This window comes from Physeter macrocephalus, chromosome 15 (genome assembly GCF_002837175.3).
Source record: "Physeter macrocephalus isolate SW-GA chromosome 15, ASM283717v5, whole genome shotgun sequence".
NCBI lineage: Eukaryota > Metazoa > Chordata > Mammalia > Artiodactyla > Physeteridae > Physeter > Physeter macrocephalus.
Window position 1 is genome coordinate 67,115,283 of NC_041228.1, and position 26,343 is coordinate 67,141,625.

The following is a 26,343-nucleotide window of genomic DNA, read 5'->3' on the forward strand; positions in this document are numbered from 1 at the left end:
GGAGTGTTGTAATAACAGCCATTCAAATAAGACTTGAGCAATTAACAAGAGGGAAATCCATAATAGGAAAAGGGATAAAAAGTTAAGATAGACTATAAACAACCCTTCTTATAAATAAGTCTGATTAATCAGATGTCTACTCACGGCCTTCTATGTGCCTCCTTCACGCACACAACAGATGCCTACTGACAATGGCAACGCGCCAGGCCCAGTAGGGGAGAGAAAAACGGAAGAAGTCATCCTTGAAAATTGTCTTCTCTTTCAAGAGTCTAGAATATCATTTAGTCTGTTAATGTTTAAGACTGTTAAGTTATAAATGACAAGATCATTACTATTTAAGGGCAAAAGCTAATACTCTAGTCATAAGACTCTAGAGTCATTAAAAAATTGCTCCCCAACCTGTTTTTATTCATTCAAATAAAATCTAATGCTATGTGAGTTCCTGGTATAAATTCAGAAATCCTGGTTTTTTTATATTAGAGGATGGGATATAGTTCCTAACCTGTACTTTATTGCTACTCTTTAAATGTAGTTCAGAAAGCATGCATTCTTTTTTTTCCCTAATGGGGCATCTGGGCAGGATTTCACCACTTTCTTCATTTCATAGGTAATATATCAACTCATAATTTAAAGGTAGAGAAAAATAAAACTGAAAACAACTTTTCAAAACAAATATTTGAGTGAAATCTTCATGGATTAAGTTTTCTGGGTAATGGATTTGACCAGGATTGCAGGAAAGATTCTCCTTTATTGGATATTCAAGAGGAAATAAGAGCTCACTGAAGCTAGGAAGAAAACAGAGGCACTAACATTTGCAATAAATAGCCCCTATTTATTATTATGACTAAATGAAAGCAAAATGAAAGTCAACATTTCTCTATTTTATATTTAAGAACTAAAGATCTAGCAATGAATAAAGATAAAGGTCTAGTGGGTTTCATTAGTCTAGTGTTAGAAATAAAATTACCCTCATTGACAGGTGAAATTGATCTGACATTTCACAGAAGAAGGTAAATGGATTTTTAGAAATGCTTTTCTTCTCCTTATACAGTACACTTCAACTATTCAAATAATTTAAAGGTTATTTCTCATGGAAATAGAATCAATTTTCTATATGCCTGAAGCACATTAACGAGTATTCTGAATTTCCTTCCCTCCAGTCAGGTGATAAGTCAAAGTAAAAAAAACCCTGAAAGCTATTACATTGTAGAAAATACAATTTTCTCCTTGAGAAAGAATAATTATTGGTTGCCGCTAAATTTAATGTAGGAAATACAAAGTTACTGTGGCTATGCTGTATACAGGAAAAACTCTTCTGTGGTGGTCAGCTAGTAACACTCACAGAAAATTTAAGCTCCTGTCACATTTTAATTCATGAGTATTTTTTCTCACTATCGTGTAAGCCATGCCTCGATAATGCTTTTTCACTCCAACTTCCTTGTAGAAGTTTTCATTTTTGTTTCGAATTTTACTCACTACAGTTAGTATTACAAGAAATGGCTACACTGAATATATTGATACTTTTTCTAAAAAATATGATCTAGACTTTTCAAAATTACCCCACTTCTACCAGCATATGGAAACTTAAGGCAAATCTTCTGACACCATTTTGAGCATCACAGGGCTGAGTAAAATGAGTTAGGGACTTTCAAATTCACAAATCACAATAGTTTCAAGAATAACTTCAAAAATTAAACATAGAGAATGTAATAATTATATTCAGTCATAGTTATCAACTCTAAACTAAAGGTTTCTCTCTACATTCCATCTAACTCCACCTTGTGTAGTCTATCATACATTTAATAGTTTTCTTCTTGTTGAATAACTAGATCTTTATGGTACATCAGAAGTCCTCCCTCTCCAATCTTAACAGTCAGCCCAATAATATAGTAGGTCCCGTCCAATATTATAGTAGGTCTCAACTGACAGTTTACGTCCTGAAATTATTTTTCTCTTTGGTTTTAGTAACAAAGAGATGATACTCTTTTTAGATGTAAAGAAAAAAAAATCAAAACCAAATCTATAATAAAAGCAAACCTAATAAAACTCTAATTTTAAAACAGGAAAATTAATTTTTATCTTACATGTAACATAATTTTCTATATAAAATTGCCAAGAGTTATTTCATCAAAATCGTGCACTTGATTTCCCTTTTGCCTTAAATGATTAAAATATTCAGAATCTTAGAAGACATCTCATCTCACCTTCCTGCAGGGCTAGAGCTATTATCTTCATTTTCCCATTGTTCATTTTTACTTCTTGGAATTGGGGGCTGTAGCATTTCAGCGGCCAGTGGATCAGCATCGTTCTCTTCTCGACCAATCCACTCTCCAATTACACGGGGTCTCAGAAGAGAAGAATGAAACGCCACTGCTTCCTGAAGAGAAGAGAAGAATTTCTGTGCCTTAGATTACATATTCCCATTAATAGGACAACAGGGAAATAATCTTGTGTAGATTTTAAACTGCTTCCTCAAATCAAAATGTTCCTTTTTTTCTTTCTGAATTGACTTAAAATTTCAGTTCTCTCCATCTCTACCCGATGACTTACTCTATATGATTTGTGCTGACTCGTGAAGGCCACTGTGATAAAGGATCCAGAAATGAAAGCTTTGGTTTGGATAGCTGCATGTTTGTTCTCAGGATGGAGGAGCAGGATTAGCATTTGTGACAGAGGGAGGAGTGTGTGCGAAGGCCCACACAGAGGAAGAGCTTGGTATTGCTAGAAAATGATACATAACTTCTCAAATATGGAGGAAACTGAGGTGGAGTCAGGGAACAAAGTCAAGAAGAGACAGGGTTGGAAGGATGCATTGCCTCCAATTGCAAAGCATTTTGGACTTCTAGAAATCCAGTAGAGGTTGGAAGCAGAGCACTATCGATGATGGGCATGCTATGACAATTCAAAAAAATGCTAAACTCTTTTCACAGACTTGGATATGATGTGGCTCTTAAAATGGTATTTTAAATATTTAAATCATTTAATAATTTAAAACGAATACTAAACACGTGCAACTGCTACGGGTATCTCGGTACATGGGAAAAAAGCAGATTAAAAAGCAATACGTGGGCTTCCCTGGTGGCGCAGTGGTTGCGCGTCCGCCTGCCGATGCAGGGGAACAGGGTTCGCGCCCCGGTCCGGGAAGATCCCACGTGCCGCGGAGCGGCTGGGCCCGTGAGCCATGGCCGCTGAGCCAACGCGTCCGGAGCCTGTGCTCCGCAACGGGAGAGGCCACAACAGAGGGAGGTCCGCATACCACACAAAAAAAAAAAAAAAAAAAAAAGCAATACGTATTGTATGATCTAATTTTTGTTTAAAAAATTCATATGGGTGTATATCCAAGTGCCAGTCTCAGCCTACCAATAGCCAATGTTGTTATGAGACTGGCCCTTGTGGTTCTTAATATGAATGCCAAGACACCCTTCAGTAATAACCACTAGGAAACTTGAAAAAGTAAAGGTTTATTACTTACAGAACCTGGAAATTACACACTACACCTGGCGCCACACAGTGAGGTTCAGGGGGAGAGAGAAAGAGCGCCAGCACAGGCCTGGGTTTCTGCTTTTACTGGGATCAAAGGTGGGGACTAAGGGTTTCTTGGGCTCACTCTTTATTCGTGATTTTAAAAGAGAGTGGAAATTTAAAGCAGGAAGAGAAAAAAAAGTGGCCAGTTGAAAAAAATAAATCGTCAGTTATTAAAATCAATTAAGAACTCTAAAACAAAGGTGCCACAATGGGGAAGTGACCTGGATCTGCAGTAGTTTATCAGAGACAGTCACCTTTGCAGTGGATGCCTCAGCAATCAAAGCTTAAGTCAGGCACTTGCATTATAAAAATAAAAACCAAACAACCAAACAAAAACTGTCAGGGTTTACACTATAATCCATCAATCCAGCATTCATAGACTAATCCATTCATTTATTCACTCTTTCATATTTATTATGACCTACTATGTGCCAGATACTGCTTGATTTATTGGGAACAACAATGGTAACACGAAAATCTAATGGTTTTATCTGAATGGAGGGACTACAGGTAATTTTAATGCTTCTTTTGGCATTTCCATGTCTTTTCAATATTCTATGAGAAATATGTACTTGTCTTAAAATGAGAAAAAATGTATTTTTAAAATATCTTGATCTGAGAAAAACAGGCTTTTAATTTGTAATATTAAAGTCTTGAACAATTCCTTAAAAATTTAGATCTGATTTTCTGAATCTTTACAATTCCTCCAAATAGTATACAAATACAATATTATAGTATTTACAATGTAGCATTAATATACAAATACACACCAAAAGCAACATGTGAAATATGACTAAGACATATTTGATGAACATTTATCCAAGTGATTATAAGTGACAGAAAGTAGTTGGATATCTTAATATTGATTCCCCAGCCTACATGAAAATGTAGCAGATAAATTTTAGAGTTTATATAATGTAGCAATTAATATGAAATCCTTCTGTATTTATATTCCCAAAGCCAGGAAATCAAAGCTTGAAACTGTGAAATCATGCAATCAAATTAATGTTTTGTAATTACTGGAAAGGCATATTCATCTGCCACAATTTAATATCATTTGAAGCACAAGAATTAAAATTAACAGCAATACTGTTAAATTTTAAACCTATATTTGCATTTAAGAGAAGATTAAGGAAAATACATGTTCTAGAAAAAAAAATCTATAAACATATTTACAGCTTCAGAATCAGTTTTAGCCTGCATGACTTTGAAATGGTACTTATTCTCTGAATTTTGTTTTCTCCAACTGTAAAATGGTCATGAGAGAAATTATAAAACCTACTGTAGCAAATGAAATAGTAAGAAGCATAGTTAAACCACAGAATTCTGTACATATGCTAGACACAATTACTTAAGGATGTGGGCTGTATTTAAACTACTTCTAAATATGTGATGTAACTGGGAAAAAATGGTACAGAACAGCAGGAATGGGTGAGTTAAGTAAGAACAGATGCTTGGTTGTCAATATGGGCAGAGTAACAGAACAGGGAATTGATAGTACAGGTTTTCATTCTATAAAGTTTTATTTTACAGACAGTATATTAAAAAGATTGAATAATTAATTTAGTATTATCAATCTCTACATAATGGGACAGAACTGGGCTTAATAAGAATTGGGAAAAAGAAACTGACCACTGTAACAACAGAAATGGGTGAGTTTAGGCATTATAAATGAAAAAAATGAAACAGGGTTTAGAGTTGAGAATGATCATAGAGTTGAGAATGATCATAAAGTTGAGAACTGCAGAGAATCAGAAATAACTTTTTGGTTGATTACTGGGAAATTAAATAAATGACAGATGCCACTGCTGTTGGAAAAGTAGAGCACAGAGAGAAGGATAGTTTGATATGCAGCCTGGTTAACTCCAGCTGGCAGCAGAAATTTAGTGAGAAATAGCTAATGAGCAAAGCAATACAAAGAGCTGCAAATAGGGTCAGAGGAGTTAGGGAGTGAATATTTTACAGGTGAAAAGTGGGACTCTACTATTTTTATTTTTCAGAATGCACAAAGCTATTCTTATATTTACTCCTTTATGAAAATGTTATATCTCTAAAAATTCTTGAATATAGTCCATTTACTTGTAATAGAGCAAAACAGCAGATTTTTCTTTGGTTCTATTACTTATATTTGATTAAGCTAAGTAAAAATCTCTCCATAAATCCTTATGAAAGGATTTCAGCGAAGAAAGCAGTTTCACAAACATCAGTACATGGCAAAAGAAATTTTAAAACTTCACAATGAATACAAGTTTTGGAAAATATTTTAAGTACATGGATAAATAAAACATTTAAAATTTCAGTGCTAAACAATGTAAATCCTAATGATTCCTTAGAAATGTATAAATACATATTCCTTTGCCCTCCTAAGGCTAGAGGTCCCTAAATGTTCAGATTCTTAAACAAGTATGCTTAAATAATAAGAAAAGCATTAGCAGTCAAACATTCCCCAAAGGTCACAGATTTGCTTAATATTTCCTATTAATAGGAAGCTATCCTATCCAAGAAGTACTTAGAGGAAGCCTACTCTCTCCAAGCAGCCTGCTCCCGCTGGCTAACCCACAGTGAGGTCAATAGCTCTGACCACTGGTTATCGGCACAACATTTGATTATATTCCATGTTATTCGAATGTTTTCTCGTCTTAATAAAAACGAGCTGTTCATGGAAGGCTGGAATCATGTCTTAAATTCCTTTTTTCCTCCATAATAACTAGCACAATGATTTAATAAAGTAAGCACAAAAATCTGTCCTGGTGGAATTAAACATAATTCAAAGAATAAAAAATGGTGAATTATGAAGTATCTTTATGTCTAAAAATCATATAAAAATTCATGGACAACACTGATTAATTTTTTTAACTCTCTTTTTAAAAATTTTTAAAAAAAATTTTGTTGATATATAGTTGATTTACAACATTGTGTATATTCTTTTTTTACATTCTCTTCCATTATAGGTTATCACAAGATATTGAGTATAGTTCCCTGTGCTATACAGCAGGGTAAAGAAAAAATCAAGGATGCTGCCATAAGACCCTTCATTAAGACTTCTGAAAAAAACTAAGATGGTGTCTATTAAGAATGTTGTTTCGCAACATCTAAAAGACCAGCAGTTAAATCTAGAGAGAGAGGCATGTCTTGAAAAGAACTGTGGATGTAAAGAAGTAAACAGCTCTCGGGGACCCATTTTTCTACACAAAGGAAGAAGATTGAGGAAGTTGCTCAGAGAAGCTGTGGAAAACAATAGATGGGGACTCCCAGAGAACCCAGTTTCCATTCCCAGGGAACAGAACTGGGGCTTAATTAAGGAACCCCTTGGACAGGAAGACCTGATGACATTTGCCCAGCAAGATTTAAGAACTGCTATGAACCAGTAATTTCTATAAACCTCTCATTATTTCCCTTCTCTAACAGGAATATTTAATGTGGTTATCCCACATCAGTCTCATCACTTAATGGAAAAGAAGAAACAAAACTATCATCATTCACATATATTTTTTATATAGAAAAACCAAGAGAATTCGGAAACAGGTTACAAATTAATATGAGTTCAGCAAGCTTACTGAATTTAAGATAAAATTAGAAAAATAACATTCATTCCTATACGCCAATAAGTTTTAAAATGTAACTTATAAAACAGATACCATTGACAATAATAGCCCAAAAGACAATGTACCTAGGAATCAATTTAATAAAAATCTGCATGCTCTTTTTGAATGTAACTATATGACTTTATCATAGAACACTATAATATTTAATTAAATGGAAACATGCTTCGTTCATTGATAGAATGACTCAGAAATGTAAAGCTGTCAATTCTCTCATATCAATCTGAAATACAAAGCAATTCCAAACCCAATGGAGTAAGAGAAATAAGCAAACAGACCAAAAGAAGAAAATAGAAGGCCTAGAAACAAGATAAGTGACAGAAGCATGCATATTTATGGACAAATGATGAACTTTTCTCCATAAATAGTTACAGGAAATTTATATGTTCCAACTTTTTGCCATATTAAAAAAATAATTTCAAGTAAAGATAAAAAACAGAGTTTTTAATAGAAAATAAACAGTAATATTTTCAGGATATCAAGTAGAAAAGAATTTCTTAAAACATTACAAGTTAATGTTAAAATTTTCTGTTAATAGAAGGCACTATTTAAAAAGTAATGACGGGCTTCCCTGGTGGCGCAGTGGTTGAGAGTCCGCCTGCCGATGCAGGGGACGCGGGTTCGTGCCCCGGTCCGGGAAGATCCCACATGCCGCAGAGCAGCTGGGCCCGTGAGCCATGGCCGCTGAGCCTGCACGTCTGGAGCCTGTGCTCCACAACGGGAGAGGCCACGACAGTGAGAGGCCCGCGTACCGCAAAAAAAAAAAAAAAAAAACAGTAATGACAAGCCTCAACACTTAAGAACAGATTTGAGACACACAACAAGAGCTGACATCCAGAATGTATAATAAACTCACACAAATCTAAAGAAAAGAACAATAACTGGGCAATAAAAATGAGCAAAAGAGACAAGTGGGCATTCAATCTTATTTAAAAATTATAAAATCGTTAATTGAATCCATGAGAAACCATTTTTCATTAAAATACTTGATGACAGTCAGTGTTAGCAACGATCAGGAGCGATATATATTATTACAAACTGTTGCTGGGAGTATAAATTAATACAACTTCTTTTGAGAGAAATTCTGCGGTATCTAGTAAAAGTTAAAAATGCACATGCCATATTGCTAGATTAACTGAAGTTCAATTAGTTGTGTTTTTCTCTTTTAGTTCAGAGATATTTTCACTCCTTAGTTAGTAACATCTCCTGTCTCCTCCTGATTCTCAACTGATCATGTTGTTTATCTCAGTGAGAAATGAAAGCAATCAGCCAAGAATTTGTTCGTTTTCTCACCACCAAACCCACCAGCTACTAGCACTGCTGCCTACACTTACAAAAGATGAACTGTTCTTTCTTTTCCAAGGTCTGACATATAGAAAGTACTTTATAAACATTTGTAGAGTGAATAAAAGAATGACAAAATTAAGATAATGTATGATTCAATGTTTCAATATGTATTACCAACATTACTAGTCATTAGGGCAATGTAAACCAAAACCGCAATAAAATACTACTTTACACCCAGGAGGATGGCTATAATTTAAGACAGACAACAACAAATGTTAACAAGGATATGGAGATATTTGAACCCTCATACTTGCTGGTTGGAATGTATAATGGTGCTGCCACTGTGCAAAATAGTTTGACAGTTCCTCAAAAAGTTAAGTATAGAGTTAGCATATGTTCTAGCATTTTCATTCCCTACATATATGCCCAAGACAAATTTTAAAAACATGTCCACGCAAAAACTTATACATGAATGTTCACAGAAACATTATTCTTTTGTTGTTTTTTTTTTGTGGTATGCGGGCCTCCCTCTGTTGTGGCCTCTCCCGCTGCGGAGCACAGGCTCCGGACACGCAGGCCCAGCGGCCATGGCTCACGGGCCCAGCCGCTCCGCGGCATGCGGGACCCTCCCAGACCGGGGCGCGAACCCGGTTCCCCTGCATCGGCAGGCGGACGCGCAACCGCTGCGCCACCAGGGAAGCCCAACATTATTCTTAATAGCTGAAAAGTGGAAACAACTCCAATGTCCACAGATTGATGAATGAATAAACAAAGTGTGGTATATCCATACAATAGAATATTATTCAGCAATAAAAAGAAATGAAGTACTGATATATGCTACAACACTAATGAACCTTGAAAACATTATGCTAAGTGAAAGAAGAGAGTCACAAAACACCACATATTTTATGACTGCATTTATATGAAATTTCCAGTATAGGCAAATCTAAAGAGACAGAAAGTAAATTAGTGGTTGTCTTAGGCTAAGGGGTTAAGAGGAATGGGGAGTAGACATGAGGTTTCTTTTGGAGATGATGAAAATGGTCTAAATTTAGGTTGAAGTAATGGTTACACAACTCTCTGAATATACTAAAACCCACTCAACTGTACACTCTAAAAGGGTAGATTTTATTATGTGAATTTTATCTCAATAAAGTTTTTAAAATAATATATTAAACTCATTTTCAGATTTTCCCCTTTTATGGTGGCGTACACAGTATATAGTGCTAGGGAAAAGCATGGATTTGGAATCAGACAGATGAAGAATCAGAAGCTAGCAGGGGAGTATTTATTTATTCCATCTCCACTAATACTAATTCTGAGACTTTCAGCAAAATCACTTAATCATTCTAGCTTCAGTTTCCTTATTTGTAAAACAGGAAAAGCATAACCACTTCATGGGACTGGTACAAGAACTAAATTCAATAACATATCAAAAACACCTAGCATATCTGCTAACCCTAATAGGTGTTCAATATTATCTCTCCTCCTTTCCTTCACTATCTTCTGCACCCTCCTACCCATGATCTAAAATTTTTACTCTTTATTATGGAAATTTTCACGCTAATACAAAAGTAGAAGGAAGAGTAGAGCAAACCCCTCTGTACCCACACACATTTTCCTCAATTATCAACTCATGGATAAACTCACTTCACCCTTATCTCCACCCACATCACCCCTCTCTCTGCCCAGATCATCTTGAAGTAAATCCCATTCACTATGTATCATATCATTTGCAAATAGTCCAGTATGTAATCTCTAAAAGCTAAGAGTGCTTTTTTTGTAAACACATACAGTACTATTACCATACCTAAATATAAAGTAAGAATACTTCTGATATCAAATATCTAATTAGTTATCAAATTTACCTGATTATCTCAGGGAATTATCTCAGTTGGCACACATCAGACTCTAAGCAAGACTTGGTAGGTTGTGACTGATCAACAGTCTTTTATGCCTCTTTTAATCTATGTTTCTTCCTCTGTCTCATTTTCTGTCTTGTAATTTTGCTGTTGCTGTTGTTCAGAAAACCCGAGTTCTTTGTCCTGTGAGTTTTCCAGAGTCTGGCTTTTCCCTTTGCATCCCTGTGATGTGGCCTAAAATGTTCCTCTGCCCTTTGTACTTTCTGTAAATTAGTAGTTAGTTCAGGATAAAGTTTTTCTGTTGCAGTTTTTGTTTTTGCCAATTCTGCTTCAGAGACAATGGTTAGTTTCATCTGGAGGCACAGACCATCCCCTTGGCTCTTCTTTAGTGATTTTGGCAGCACTGATATTACTGCTTAGATCCATGAATTCACTAGGAATTGATAAATGGTAATTGTCTAATTTTATAATTCCATATTCATTTATTTGCTGGAATGCTTCTGGAAAGAGAAACTTCCTGTCATCAAGTAGTTGGTTACTCTGAAGTATGATTTATATGGGAAAGGAAGATTAAAAGTTTCGTTCTTTCCCTTTACTCTTACCAGTTTTTTAAAATGGTAACTTTGGTCCCCTAACACCTGCTAAAGATTAATAATTCTTTGGGTGAACAGATGGATTTTAAAGTATTAGGTATAATTCACTGCATTGCAGTTACTGTTCTTATTCATGTTCAAATTTTCTGAACTCATTCCAGTAGAAGACTACTTAAGCCGGCTCCTGGGCTCTGCTAACACAATCCTAGTGGTCTTCCAGAGTTCTTACCTCCGGCATGATAAGATATTTTAGGCTCATTTTGTACACTGCCTGCTCCTGACCTGCGAGCAACCATTATTTCAAGGGATGATGATTCTTTTTAGTTGGAAATATATTTTAAGACTAGAATCTGAACACTCAGGGTACTCACTGTTTGGGGGTTGGTAATAGTGGACAGATCTAAGAAACACCTATGTTTTAAACTGAAATAATTCAGGCTTACAGAAAAGTTGAGGAAAAAAAAAAAAGAATTCCTATATACCCTTCACCCAGACTGCCAAAATATTGTTAATGGGATAAGGTCAACGTTGTTAGTTGACATTTTGCTTTAGCATACATACTTATACACATACACACACTCATAATTTCCCCAGAACCATCTGAAGGTAATTTGTAAACATGAATACTCTTTTACCCATAAATACTTCAGGGTGTACTTCCTACAAAGAAGGGCATTTTCTTATAAGGCCACAGTATAACTACCAAAACCAGTAATTAATACTGATATAATACTAACAGACTAACCTTGTTTAAATTTCCCCAATTATTCAAATAATGTTGCACACCACAAAAGAAATCCTGATCACGTATGGTATTCAATTGTCATGTGTTTATCTCCTTTAATGTAGAACAGTTTTCAGTCTTTCTCTGACATTTACGACCTTCATGGTTTTTAGAAACAAGGACCAGTTATTTTTTGGTAGGTCCTTCAATTTGTTTTTCAAATTTTTCCACATGATTATATTCAAGTTATACATTTTTGGCAAGAATAACACAGAAGTGATGTGTTCCTTTCATATCAAAAGGCACACGATGCTGATTTGTCCCAGGACTAATGATGACAACGCTGATCACTTGGTCAAGGGGGTGTCTTCCATGTCCCTCCATTGTAAAGCTGCTACTTTTCTCTCGTCAATTATTAAGTATCTTCTAGAGTAGAAACTGTGAGACCATGTAGATATCCTGTAATTCATCAAAACTTCATCAGCTAATTTTAACATTCTTTGCTGGCCTTTGTCTTCATCAATTACTAGGAAGATCGCCAATTTGTGATTTTCTAATTTCACCATTCCGTCTAAATTTATTTGTTCGTACTCCACTATGAGAAAGAGCTTCTCCCTCACCTCCACTTATGTAGGTATGTAGGTAGGTATATGTATGTACATAGGTACATCACTATGGACTTATGGATTTTATTTCATTCAATAGACTGTAACACATTACTATCATTATTTTTAGGCTTTAATGTTCCTAGTAGGAGCTCCTGCAAGGAAGTTCCTGTGTCCTGCTGACATGTTCCATCATTCTTTGATTTCATCTTTACCTTCTGGTGCTAACTGATATCCAGACTCAAGCTGTACTTTCTCAGCTGTGAATCTAGATTCAGCCATTTTTCCAAAGAGACCTGGTTCCTTTTAATAGAGAAAAATATTCAGAAAACAATATCTGGGCTCTAGGTGAGTTTACTGCCTGTAGTTAGTGTATTTTTGTTTTTGAAATTAAAAAAAATTATGAGATCTGAATGATACTTTCAATTCAAAACAGGATATAGGATTGTTACTTAAACTTATCATCTTATATCTGTATTTCCTTTCCCCTATGCCAAAAATTCTGGTTCTTAAGGATATCAATATAATTACTTCTTTGCTATATCACACAAAGCATACACAAAAGTCTCTTTATAATAATATCAACACTATCATTAATGATACAATTACTATAAACAGTTTACGAGCTGATGCTGTTCCCTCGGGCCTTTGGGTAGATCCCACTAGAGAAGAATCAAATAACTGTGTTTATAATGACTTGGAGTAATTCACCTCAGTGTGTTTTGCCATCAACCTGAAATACAGTTGTTCTCATTTGTTTCATTTGCTTTTGCTTCTTAGAAATCGTTCTTTTAAGATTTAGCCTTGCTTTTTAAAAATTATATAAAAGATTTAAATGATTCCAAAGTCTCACATAAAGTTGTAGGAAGTCAAGATTCTATTCCTATCCTCTCTACACCTTCCTCACTCCTACTCTCTATTCCTTCCCTTCTCCCACAGGTTAACGTTTAAGAAGTAATTGTGTGTGTGTGTGTGTGTGTGTGTGTGTGTGTGTGTGTTTTACAGTATGGCAGGTTCTGCCATTGTTGTTTTGGCTTTAATATAAGCAAATATGCATCTATATTTTCATTACACTTACTTAAATAAATGATAGCACACTATAAACACACTTCTTTTCCTTGCCTTTTTTATTCAACAATATATCCCGGGGATCGCTCTATAGTATCTACAGAGATATTCTTTCATTTTTATAGCTGTATGGTACTCTAGAGTGGAAGTACTATAATTTATCTGTTAGTCTTCTTTCAATGAACATTTAGTTATTTCAACTCTTTTCCTATTAAAGTAGCACAACAATGTATAGTCACCCACATTGGTCTTTTTATAGTTTTGCCAGTGTGTCCTTGGAACAGACTTATAGAAGTAGGATCATTTGATCAAACAATAACTGCATATATAATTTTTTATATATGAAGCATCTATATTTTCATTACACTTACTTAAATAAATGATAGCACACTATAAACACACTTCTTTTCCTTGCCTTTTTTATTCAACAATATATCCCGGGGATCGCTCTATAGTATCTACAGAGATATTCTTTCATTTTTATAGCTGTATGGTACTCTAGAGTGGAAGTACTATAATTTATCTGTTAGTCTTCTTTCAATGAACATTTAGTTATTTCAACTCTTTTCCTATTAAAGTAGCACAACAATGTATAGTCACCCACATTGGTCTTTTTATAGTTTTGCCAGTGTGTCCTTGGAACAGACTTATAGAAGTAGGATCATTTGATCAAACAATAACTGCATATATAATTTTTTATATATGAAGACATTGAAAGCCTGGAGCTTGAAGGATGGAAAACAGTTGGAGAAAGGGGAGGGACTGACAATGAGCAAAAATGTGGAAATAAATAAAAAATATGACTTGGAAGTACTGTAGTCTGGCTGCCTTACCGTACTCCTTTTTTCAGCACAGCACAGACTCTGAGTAGAGAAAAAGAGGAAAATAAAGCATAAGATATAGATTTGAAAGACAAAATGGAAACTGTTAATTCTAGTCTTAGAAATTTGGACTTAATTTGTGAAGTAGCAGGGAGTCATGGAAAACTTTTTAGCAGGATTCCCTAGGTAGGGTTCCCTAAAACCAGAGGCTAACCAAGTGATTTACTGATGGGGTCTCTTTAAGTGAAACCTGTAAGAGACTGAAGGAAGCCGGAGAAGACAGGAAGAAGCTAGGCAAAGATATGGGTTCAGCTAAAGTCTACTCTCAGCCTATCCCATAAGGAGCTCTATAATGTAAACGACAACTCAGTGTCTTATTTTAGTGAGTCATGGGTTGATGGTGAAGCCAGGCATCTCTGGGCAGGATGGCTCCCACTGAGTTGAAACCATCCTCTGGAGAAGGGTGAGTCCATAAGCACCCAATATTCACAGGAGTTGAAGGATAGATCACAGTGCCCTACTGAAGGGTAACTGAGCAGGAACCAGCCAGGCCTACTATATGGCATTTTGAACGGTGAATTAGAATGGCAGAAGCCTGAAGAATTAGATAAAGATATGAAAGGTAATACCATCTGAACTTGGATAGTGGCTGTGTAGGCAAAACAATGGCTTCCCAAAGATGTCCACATCCTAATCCTCAAACCTCTAAATATGTTACATTACACGGCAAAAGGGGCTTTGCATGATTAAGGTTAAAGATGCTAAGATGAGATTATCCAGATTAGCTGGGTGGCCCCAAACTAATCACGGGATTTCATACAAGTGGACAGCTTTTCCGGGATGCACTTAAAGAGAAATGAGACACTGCTGCTAGTTTTGAAGATATAGAAAAGGGACCACGCACCAGGAATGCAGCCGCCTTTAGTAAGTGGAAAAGGCAAGGTAACACCTTTCTCCTAGAACTTCAGGAAGGAATGAAGCCCTATTACACCTGATTTTAACCCAGGAAGACGCATGGTTTAACTTCTAAACTACAGAACTGTATGATAATAAATCTGTGCTGTTTCAATTTGTTACAACAGCAGTAGAAAACCAATACGATGGCTAAGAAAAGGGAAAGGAAAAGACTAAAGAATAAGACATTTATTGAAGCCTCACAACTTTTTAAAAAGCCTTAAAAATAACATTAGCTTCTGTTTTATTTTTCCATCTTAAGTAGAATTAATAATTCTTATTACCTTTATCAAAATTCATAAACTAACTTTAAAAGTCACAGAAAAAATAACTTCAGTGAAATAATAAGTGAATTAGAATATGACAGTAAAAGATCAGTATTTTATAAAGGTTAAGAAAAGTAGATCTTTAGTGAACCCCCAAGATTGTTAATGGAAGATTAAAAGAAGCTGTATTGATTTTTATTACTATATTAAAGACACAGGTGTCAGCTCAACACCCATTGTAAATCATACTTTTTTAAAAATAAATTTAATTTTTTTATACAGCAGGTTCTTTTTAGTCATCCATTTTATACATATTAGTGTATACATGTCAATCCCAATCTCCCAATTCAGCACACACACACCCCCGCCACTTTCCCCCTTGGTGTCCATACGTTCCTTCTCCACATCTGTGTCTCTATTTCTGCCCTGCAAACCGGTTCATTTGTACCATTTTTCTAGCTTCCACAAATTTGTGTTAATATACGATATTTGTTTTTCTCTTTCTAACTTACTTCACTCTGTATGACAGTCTCTAGGTCCATCCACGTCTCATGACCCCATTTTGTTCCTTTCTGTGGCTGAGTAATATCCCATTGTATGTATGTACCACATCTTCTTTATCCATTCGTCTGTCGATGGGCAGTTAGGTTGCTTCCATGTCCTGGCTACTGTAAATAGTGCTGCGATGAACATTGGGGTGCATGTGTCTTTTTGAATTATGGTTTTCTCTGGGTATATGCCCAGTAGTGGGATTGCTGGGTCATCTGGTAGTTGTATTTTTAGTTTTTTAAGGAACCTCCATACTGTTCTCCACAGTGTCTGTATCAATTTACATTCCCACCAACAGTGCAAGAGGGTTCCCTTTTCTCCACACCCTCTCCAGCATTTGCTGCTTGCAGATTTTCTGAGGATGCCCATTCTAACTGGTGTGAGGTGATACCTCACTGTAGTTTTGATTTGCATTTCTCTAATAATTAGTGACGTTGAGCAGCGTCTTGTTTATAGTTTCCTTTGCTGTGCAAAAGGTTTTAAGTTTCATTAGGTCCCATTTGTTTATTTTTGTTTTTATTTCCATTACTCTAGGAGGTGGGTCAAAAAAGATCTTGCTGTGATTTATGTCAAAGAGTGATCTTCCTATGTTTTCCTCTAAGAGTTTTTAAATCATTCTTTTTGACTACTGTTTTAGTACCAGCCTGAGATTCACATTTTCTTAGCGAGAAAAATGCAAGACTGTGAGCTTCATGGTCAGCAGAGGGCGCCATGGGGCAGGCTCTCCCTCTCCCCCAAAGGGCAGGCAAAGGATGGTGGTTTGGCTCTGGAAGCCTGTGTGTCCTCCGTGTAACTTTGTACTCCTGAATGTCAGATGTGAGAGTGGGAACAATTTTTTTGCACTGACAATTTTTTTCAATAAAAGCTTATTTATGACAATAGTTGGCATCTTCCTATTGAAAAATAATAAATATGCAATAAACTTCAGCAATTTCCACGAAGTCTTCAAAAATGGGAACATTAGGTAAGTAGTGAAAATCTGCAGTTTATGCAACTTAGTTAAATGGAAACTCCCCTGAGCTAGTGCTTAGAAGAGAGGAGGTGAGAGGGGGGAGAATGTTATCCTAAGGATGATATTTAACCAAGTGTCAAGGCTTCCACATTTTTATCCAATGAAGGTGAAATCCATTTTCAGTTCAAAGAACAATTAGTATGTCCTTTAGCTCACCAAAAAAAAAGGCTGATATAGGAACCAACCAGGCTGCAAGTCAGAGCCCAGGAAAAAAACGGAAGGACAAGGGCCAAGCAGTCACACAAGCTAATTTATGGCTCAGGCAGGCAGGGCTTTGCAGAATATACTGGAAGGAGCAAAAAAATGAATCCAGAAATAGTGATAATTATGTCTTTGTACTTAGAATGAACACAAAAAATAAATACAAGACAGGGATTATTAAATTTCTGCAAATTATAAGGAAAGTCATGGTATAAGGAGGAGACTAGCTGGGGCAAAGACAATGATGGACAGAGGAGGACTAAAGGGCAGGACAAAGCTGGGAGACCTCACCTGCCACTTATTCTACTTGCTATGGTACACAGTCAAGATCTGGTTTTGCACATAGTACAGACTGAAATTTAAATAATTTAAAAATATTAGGATGGCTTATCAGTTCATACCTAAAAGTACATTTATTTAGTGAATCAGAAATGTATTTTTTGGTACAAAACTCAAAAGGTATAGTCCTATTTGGAATAGAAGGATACTAGCTTTATTGCTTTTGTAAATTATAACTATTACCTTACAGTTTATTATTTTAAAATGTCATGACTTATATAATCCCATTTTTTGCACTATACTTTCTATCACTTTCTTTCTACCTATATATCTAGGCACCAAGCCAAATTTCAATATGTTTTCTCTTTAGAGAGACATCTGGACCAATGTTCACCAAATACTGATGGCTATTTCCAGGTGCTTCTCTTTTTGCCAATCTGATGTCAGATTTTTTTTCAGCTACAACAGACTGAATGCAGAAGCAGATATGAAAATCTAAAATTTTCAATTAAACCAGACAGTAAAGAGATTTTCAAAAATGTGAACAATGCCACTTTCTCACAAATATCTTGTTTTGGAAAAGAAAGTATTTTTCATAAAAATGTTATTTTTGTTAATGTAATGGTTTTATCAGTGCTATTTTTAAAATGAATAAACATGTAAAATTTTTTATCAGTTTTAAATTCTAACATGGCAAATATTGATAAATGAAACCTATATAAATTAAAGCTTTTGGGGTCCTCTACATAATTTTTAGGAGTATAAAGGGGTCCTAAGACCAAAAAAATGAGAACTTCTGTTTCAATGACTCCTAAATGTATAACTCTACATCAAATCTCACTCATGAGCAAGAACTCATATAAATATGTTTCACAGACAACTCAAACTAAACAATTCAAAAGAGGAATCTTGATGCTATCCCAACCTGCCAAATTTGCTATTTCCCCAGGTTTTCCAATTCTGTTAAATGGTACCACAATTCACCTACTTGCTCATCCCCTAAACCTAGGAATCATCACTGACTGATTTCTTCTACAACTGATCTATTAGCAAGTTCCACTGACATTACTGTTAAAATATATTCCTAATCATATCACTTCTCACCACCTTCACAACTATCACCGCAGTCCAAGGCACCATGATATTCCCTTGGCATCTTGGAATTAAAAAAAAAAAATCTTAACTGAGTAAGGTTTCTAAAGGGGAGCTATAGAAAAGTACAAGTGTCTTCCATCATCATCATCATCATCATCTAGATACAGGCAGAATCCAAATAGTTTATATTAGTTTTCATTTTTAATATAGTGATTCAGTGATTACAGTGATTCAGCTTTCTCTAACCAAATTCTAAAACTCTCAACTCAAAAGAACAGGTGATATTATATATTTCATGCACTAACTTTCTTAAAAGAAAGCATACAACTTTGAAAGTTTTAAAATGTTAGCACCAAATAAATTATATTTGAACACTTTATGTTTCAGAAACTCTTTCATTTAGACAATGGATTAAAATTTAAGTTCTATATTTTATTTTTATTAGATGGTTCAACGTACCTTATCGAGTTCATCTGAAATTGCAATACCTGGGATTCAAGAGAGAGAGAGAGAGAAAAAAGTTTTAGAAGCAATCCTTAATAACTCAATCTTAAAAACATAAACGAAAGCTCCAATTGGTAGAACTAGTGCATTTTCCATCCTATTTTTTCTTTATAAGAGTGCTTCAAAATAATGTGGTACCATCCTTTCTACTGATGAAAACAAATTAGAAATTTAAGTCAACTATAACAGCGTGAACTGCTGAAACAATGCAAATGATGCAACAAAAACAAAACAAATACCAAACAAAACAGGTACCTACAAGCCTACCAGCTTGTAGGCTATTAAATGCAGAGCAAACTTGCAAAGACAACTGTAGAGATGTTGTCTTTATGTGATAATGACAATCAAGTGCAACTTAGCCTGTCACAATTTTGTTCTTTTTTAAGAACTGATTCAGATTCCTAGAGTGATAAAATATTAAGGCAGAAAGGTGGTTGTAGATCATGTATTTTAATTCCCCTATTCTCCCGATGAGGACACAGAATAGAGAACTTAAGGAATTTGTCCCACATTCCCTTAGATCAACAGCTTCTTGAGCCAATGGATAAAAGATTCCTCCTCACAAGCTCCCCTTCTCCCATCTACACACTCCTCAATGTACATCAGTCCAATTTCTGTCTTTAGCATTCTTCCAAAATTGTTCTAAGTTAGTAATGTAAAAAGTTGTAGTCCTTAATTTATTTCTCTGTGATGAGAGACTCTGTTAACCCCACTCTCTTTCTTGAAATGCTACCCTACCTTTTCTATTCTCCTTTGTCTCCTTCACAGGGATACTCTCTCTTCTCTGGGGGCAGGGAGTCCCTTCCTGAAATGCCAAGGGTACACTTCCCTTGGTAACCTAACCCATACCACTGACATTTTTATTCCTCTATATGGTGATGACCAGCGAATCTTTATCACCAGCACAGTCTTTTCTTCCGAGCCAGCTGCTGAATCCCTGTGGGCATTTCAGTCGTAACACGTCAGGCTAAAGACATCATCCTCCCATTGTCTCACTTCCCCTTCTGTTTGAATGATGTTGTGCCTATGGCTGCACACAGGCACTGTGTCCAGGCACTGGAGCAGGTGCGGCCAGCCCTCAGGTTTAGGACATAGGACAGAGGGAAGCTGGTGTCAAACCCCAGTGTTGTGGTTGGTTTGTTTTTTTTTTATGTTGCCATGAGAAACTAGAGGGCAGGTCTTCACAAAAGCCGTGAAGGCTCCCTTCCTGCCCAGTGTTAGGAGACAGGGATGGTGACAGCCCCTCTCTCACTGCAGCCTCTAGCGCTTGCTCAGTCTCTCTCAGCTTCAGCACTTTGCTCACCGCCCTGTGTCAGAGCACTGAGCTCTGTCTTCCCTTTCCTGAGAAAGTATGTGGGCTGAAGGTGGTTTCATTTTTTTGTTGCTTTTTAATTGTGTATCTTTTTGTATGACAAAAACTATATTTTGTACTTAACCAGATATATTTTTCACCCCAGGTGGAGGGTATCGTTTGTAAAAAATAAATAAGTGAAATAAAATAAAGTTTTTTTTAATGGCAAAAAGTTTCTTTTCTTGTCTCTGAGGTGGTGTTGAAGAAGTTATTAGAAAGAAAATGTGTCCAAAAGAGTGTTCCCTCTACTTCACAATTCACATGGTCCTTGAAAACCCTGTAGAGAAACCATTTCCTACTGACGGTACTGAATACAGTCAGAATGAGGGTTGGTGGGGTGAAGAGGGAAGGAATTTGAGCTACATTGCCTTTTGTCCAATTCACCAAAGAACTGTAGTGGGATCTTCTGGCGGTCCAAGCTAGTTTTCTACATCTACGGTTAATCGTTACTAAATTCCTTCAACTTTGGAGCGCATGAGGCTTTTTTTGATTTTTGTTTTGTTTAATGAGCTCTTGAAGTACAGGGAAATGAAGTTTGTGAGGGGATTTGGAAGGAAAGGGTTATGGGTCTCTTTCATAATTTGGTTTCATCATGGAGTTTCTTCCAGTACAAGCCTGGTTTATATGCAGGAAGACATAATACAGGACTTAAGGATTTAGGGTTATGACCATCAAGTTATTTGAAGGCAGCTACCGTTTTTTATCTCCGCAGCTCCCATTACAGTTCATATCCAAGCACATGATCATAACCCAGTAAATGTCTGCTGAATATTCAAACCAACCCTCACGCCTTAGGATATGCTTCAGCAGTTTCTGTTACTTCCTTGTAGAGTAGTAACAACAGACTGATGGCACGATGCCACCTCTAATTGAAATGATTTTTATTATTCCTAAAGGAGTGACTAGGAGTGACCAGTGTTGAGAAACCCTGAGATGGCCAGAGGTTGGCATACTTTCTGATTTCTGGTTCATCTAAACCTTTGCAGACAAATCTAGTCCTAGCCCTTATTTGGGGGTTGGCTTTTCTATGGACCTCCACATAAGAATTCCAAACCTCAGGCTCCTGGAAGTTCATAAAATCAATGTAAATTGCACAGAAAGTAGGACTGAAAAGATTCTTTTCCACTTCAATCTTTATCTGCATCTATCTTTCATTCTCAGCAGCTCTTCTGCTCTCTCCTGACTGTCTCTGTCTGTTTTTCTTTACCAAAGTGTCAGTCTCTAGCTCTGCTGTCATGGTGACTATCACGTTCCTGGGCCAAGAGACAAGAAAAATTCTCAAGTTCGAAGTCCAAGGAAACACAGAAAATAAGAACAGATTGAAGTCAACGTTCAGCAGACTCTAAAGCACAAGAAAAGAATGAACTGGGCTGGAAGAGAAAATCTGAAAGTGGTCTCAAGAAAATGAACCTGAGTAAAGATCCCCTCTCTGCTTAGGTACGGAATGCCTGTGGAGGATACTTTTCCAGTTGCTATATCATCTCAGTCCACTAAACTAGTAAATTAATCACACACAAAGCAGAAAAAATACTATGCCCTACTTCATCTCAATAAATGGCACCATTCTTCCCCTTGCAGATAAAACTAGAAACACAGGTGTATTCAAGATGAATTTTTCATAACAATATTCTATAAAACTCTTCTTTGGTAAAAGTTGTTGGTAATTAAGAATTTTTATGTGTCACTAAACTAAAACAGAGTCCGGCCATGACTTTGGGGGTTCGGGGTGACCTAAGCTTAACAATTATTCAACAACTTGCTGTATTATGAAGGTACCTGCTTCAACAATTCAGGGAGAGAAGGCTTCATGAAGGTAGCACTGCAGCTGGGCAGCATCACTACTGAGTGAGTGTGGTAAAGAACTCTGAGCTATTCTAATGAGTCTACAGTAGGGAGTACATGTGAGACAGACAGATCCCACAGCTTTCTGAGCAATGATAAACATTTCTAGAGGTCTAGCATATCACACATTTATGAATATTTGGGTTTAAGAAATATATGAAATTACTCAGGCTCACCTGGAATAACTCAGATTTCAAGATAATGTAGGAATTTTTTACAGTACCAAGTGGTTTATGTAAACATATGAGTCCGGTTTATAGAAGCCAAGTATATATTTCAAATGCTTATATTTACATTGATACAGTATTACAAAAATGTTCCTTTCCAATATGATTTCAAGATTAGAAGTGAATATATTGTTTAAAAATAAATATTTAAAAGACAATCTATTTAAAAGACAGAAAGGGAGAGCAGATACATAAAACAAAATTTTCTTTCTCACCCAAAAATCATAAAAATTAGATATCTGGAATTAAATAACCCACTACTCAATTGTCTAAGATTTCTGAAACTCCCTTGACTATTTTTAACTTTCTGCATTAATGCCCTTGGCCCTGCAAAGAGTTTCCTCACTCAGTTTTTAGAAAGTTATCAGTTGGTCTTTAAATTTCTTTTACACCTCAGACTTATGAATCCATCATTCATAAAGATAGCAGCAATACTTCACCTATCTAGAGTGTAGCCAAGAACTTGCAGATAAGTAAGTCAAAAGGCCTTAATGACCTTGAATGGTCAAAATGCATGTCACACAGAACTTGCACCTCACTTGTGAGCTAGCTCCCTACATCTTCTGTTCACTGCCCATTTTAGCAAGTATCAGGAGCTGTTTTGCAGGGCCAAGAAATTCTACCAATGGAAAATTAAGATGAAGAAAAAGGTTGCTATGAAGACATATTAAAGTATAAGAAGTGATGAGTCCCAGAATAAAGCTCAAACTGACTAACTGGGGAACTTGGTTTGGGGAAGAAATTATGCCTCTAATTGTTCTAAATGTCTGGTCTTACATATTTTTTTCAGATACCTATTATTATATTTTCTTAGCATTTATATATTTTGATGATTTTTACCTAAGAATTTATCTAAATAAATACTATATATTATAGAATTATTTAGGCTCTCTATTATCCATGTCAAATTGCCTAGGATATTATTCACTTTTTATATTTCGATTTTAATCAAAGCTTAACCTGATTAAAAGCCATTGGAAGAATATTAAAGAAACGCTTCTTCACAGAAGCAGGAAGCTCTAATGAGAACATTCATACTGAGTAGCCAGGATATTTCTCCCAGCGCCAAGCAGAACATTCACAGCTATTCCTGGAGATGAGATTAACAATTTTTAGGCACTTCATTAACTCTCAAAATCCATCATATTTTAAGGTATATTTTAAAATTTTATAGAAACTGAGGAGCAGTGGGGAACAGAATATGCGAGAGAAAATACAGTGGGTTGCTACAATAAGTTTTAAGGAAAGAAGGCCCCGGATTTGATTACGGGACTCTGGATGCATACTGGATCACATGGTCTTCCTAAAAGCCCAAGTGAGATCTTACAAGAGACACTGTCCTTTCAGAGTAGCCAAAGAGGCCTGGCTTAGGGCAGCAGTGGTGTCCCAGATAGAAGTGGGCTTCTTGGAAATGAACAGGGGGAAATGAGTTCCTTCAGAAACTAAGCTTCTCTTCTAGATAAAGAGGCAGGGGCTCCCACAGGCATGTCAGAGGTTGGTTCCTGATTCTGCTGTACTGCAAACCTATCTGGATACTTTCATTTGTGTCCTTCAACTTATGGGCCTTTCCATTTATTCCATTCCTCAAAGAGGTCTCAGTGGTATCAGGAATTTCTTCCAAAACAGTTCTCACATTCCAAGCTGTGCTAGATCAAGTAAACAGGAGCCACCTGCTCCACCAAGGTTTCCATTTTCCAGGCATCAGGTTAGCCCTAGAGTTAGAATCAGGTTGTAGCTAAGAGAAATGAAAGTAGCAAATTTTCACGATTCTTTACAGCTTAGTCAATGTAATTCATTTCATGAGAGTAGATCAGAAAATTCATATGGTATAAACTGGAAGTAGCTATTTTCCAAAGTCTGATTCCCTACTGGAAAAAATCCCAATGATATCAGAATGTAAAGACAGATTACACCGATTCTTCCTTTTGCAAAAAGCCTATTTTATTTCATTTGGTCAAACTGATACATATTTATCACAGAACAAAATAAAAAATATAATAAAGGGAAAAGGAAAACAAGTGTCCACTCAAAAATAATGATAACAGTTTCTTGTGAATTCTTCCAAATAATTTTTTGAGCATATATAGGCATACATACAAATGCTGTACGCCTCTATATGCATATATAAAACAAAATTAAAGGCAAACATACTATTTTGTTATCTGCTTTTTGTATAAAACTATATTTTTATATTAGTAAATATTTTCTACAGTATCATTTTTAATGACTATATAGTATACCATTGTGTGAATGTACTACGATTTCTTTATCCATTTTTCTTTCTCTAATAAAAGATACTTAACTTCCAGCTTTTCCTATTATGAATCCCATTGCAGGAAACAATGGAAGCACAGCTTGGAGATGGCTGCACACACAAGGAATGTGTTTCCCACCTTTTTTTTTTTACCAAGTTATCTGCCACTTCGGACAGCTAGATTTTCTGAAATATTTTCTCTCCTTGATTTTTTGAAAGCATTCTACCTTGGTTTTCACCCTACCTGTCCGAAAATTCCTTTTCAGGGTCAACTAGATCACTTTTCTAGCTGTATCTCAAATGTTGATGGTATGTGTTTGGGGGAGGGCTCTTCTTCCCTATATACTAAAGATTCCTGTACCTATATCCCTAATCAAATTTCTTCTCCAAATAGGCAATTTACACACACACGCATACACACACACACACACACACACACACACACACACACACACACACACACACACACACACACACACACACACTTGACTGCTGGGAACAGAGAAGAGCTATCCATACCACTTGGATGTACCAAAGGTGTTCGAAACAACATTCCTCCTCCACCCTCAAACCCTCTTGAATTCCTATCTGAGGCAAAGGCAGCATCCAGTCACCTTGATTATAAACAAAATCAAGAAGTAAAACAATCTAAGCACATCATTCTCTCTTTATCCTAACACCTCTTTCATATCAATGAGTCTTAACCATATAATCGTCTACAGTTCTTAAACCGGCGGTTCCCAATCTTTTTGCACCAGGGACTGGTTTCATGGAAGAAGTTGTGCACGGATGCGGGGGGAGGGCGGGATGGTCCAGGCGGTCATGTGAGCGATGGGGAGAGGCAGATGAAGAAGCTTCGCTCACTTGCCCGCCGCTCGCCTCCTGCCGTGCGGCCTCGCTGCTAACGGGCCGCTGACCAGTACCAATACCTGTCTTAAACCATCCCCTCTTTTCTATCCCACAGCTACCGCTCTATTTCAGGCTCTCTTCATCTGGTTTTTGCCCTGAGACATGAACCATATCAAGTCCATCTTCCCCCTGGCACCAGAGTGATCGTTCAAAAACACAGGATCACCTTCACCCCGACTCCCCTGCCACCTAGACTTCCACCGTCGTTGCCTTTATTACTCACTTCATCCTTAATGCATCAACAATACAAAATTTTCTTCTTTCTCTGAAATTTTTCTGTGAATTTTCTTCCTTCTTTTTACACACATGCTTTTCTGTCAGGAACCTCCCACTTCATGACACATCTTCACTCTCCTTTTACCTTAGCTTCACCTTTTTATCCTTATAGACTCTACTCGGATGTATTCGTCACCACGTTGGCCCTAAACCTCCTTGTTGAAGGCTCCCACAAGTCTCCTTACAAGCCTTTGAAATTCTGCTTTTCACAACTCTCTCTCCTACTAAACGGTAAACTTGAGGTCTGCATGCAATGAACGAACAATTACCACATCATCTGCTTCCATTTTCACTCATAGGCTATTATTCTCTTAACTCCTCAGGCTGTTTGTCAGAAAAGACTTTTGGGGGATGTTCATGACTGCTGAACTAAAAAAGTCATCTGTTATTTTTTTCTTGGCTGAGTCCAGATGGCTATTATCAGTCACAGAGCATAAATATCTGTCCTCTGTTCTCCTCAACAGCTGGGCTTTTTTCCTTGGAAAAGCTCCAGCCAGTGTTTCACATGAACTACAATCTGTAGACCAATGTCTAAAT

General features: G+C 36.4%; 1 protein-coding gene across 2 annotated transcripts in view; it reads right to left on the reverse strand.

Annotated features, from left to right (window-relative positions):
* The window catches only part of C15H8orf34 (chromosome 15 C8orf34 homolog), a 122,218-nt gene that overhangs the window by 12,679 nt on the left and 83,196 nt on the right, over nt 1-26,343 (reverse strand). For both annotated transcript variants that reach the window (XM_024126957.3, XM_024126956.3), the window contains 2 exons: nt 18,903-18,931; nt 2,205-2,377 (listed from right to left, as the gene is read on the reverse strand). In XM_024126957.3, the coding sequence (XP_023982725.1) occupies nt 2,205-2,377; nt 18,903-18,931 (202 nt within the window). The remainder of the gene's footprint in view (nt 1-2,204; nt 2,378-18,902; nt 18,932-26,343) is intronic.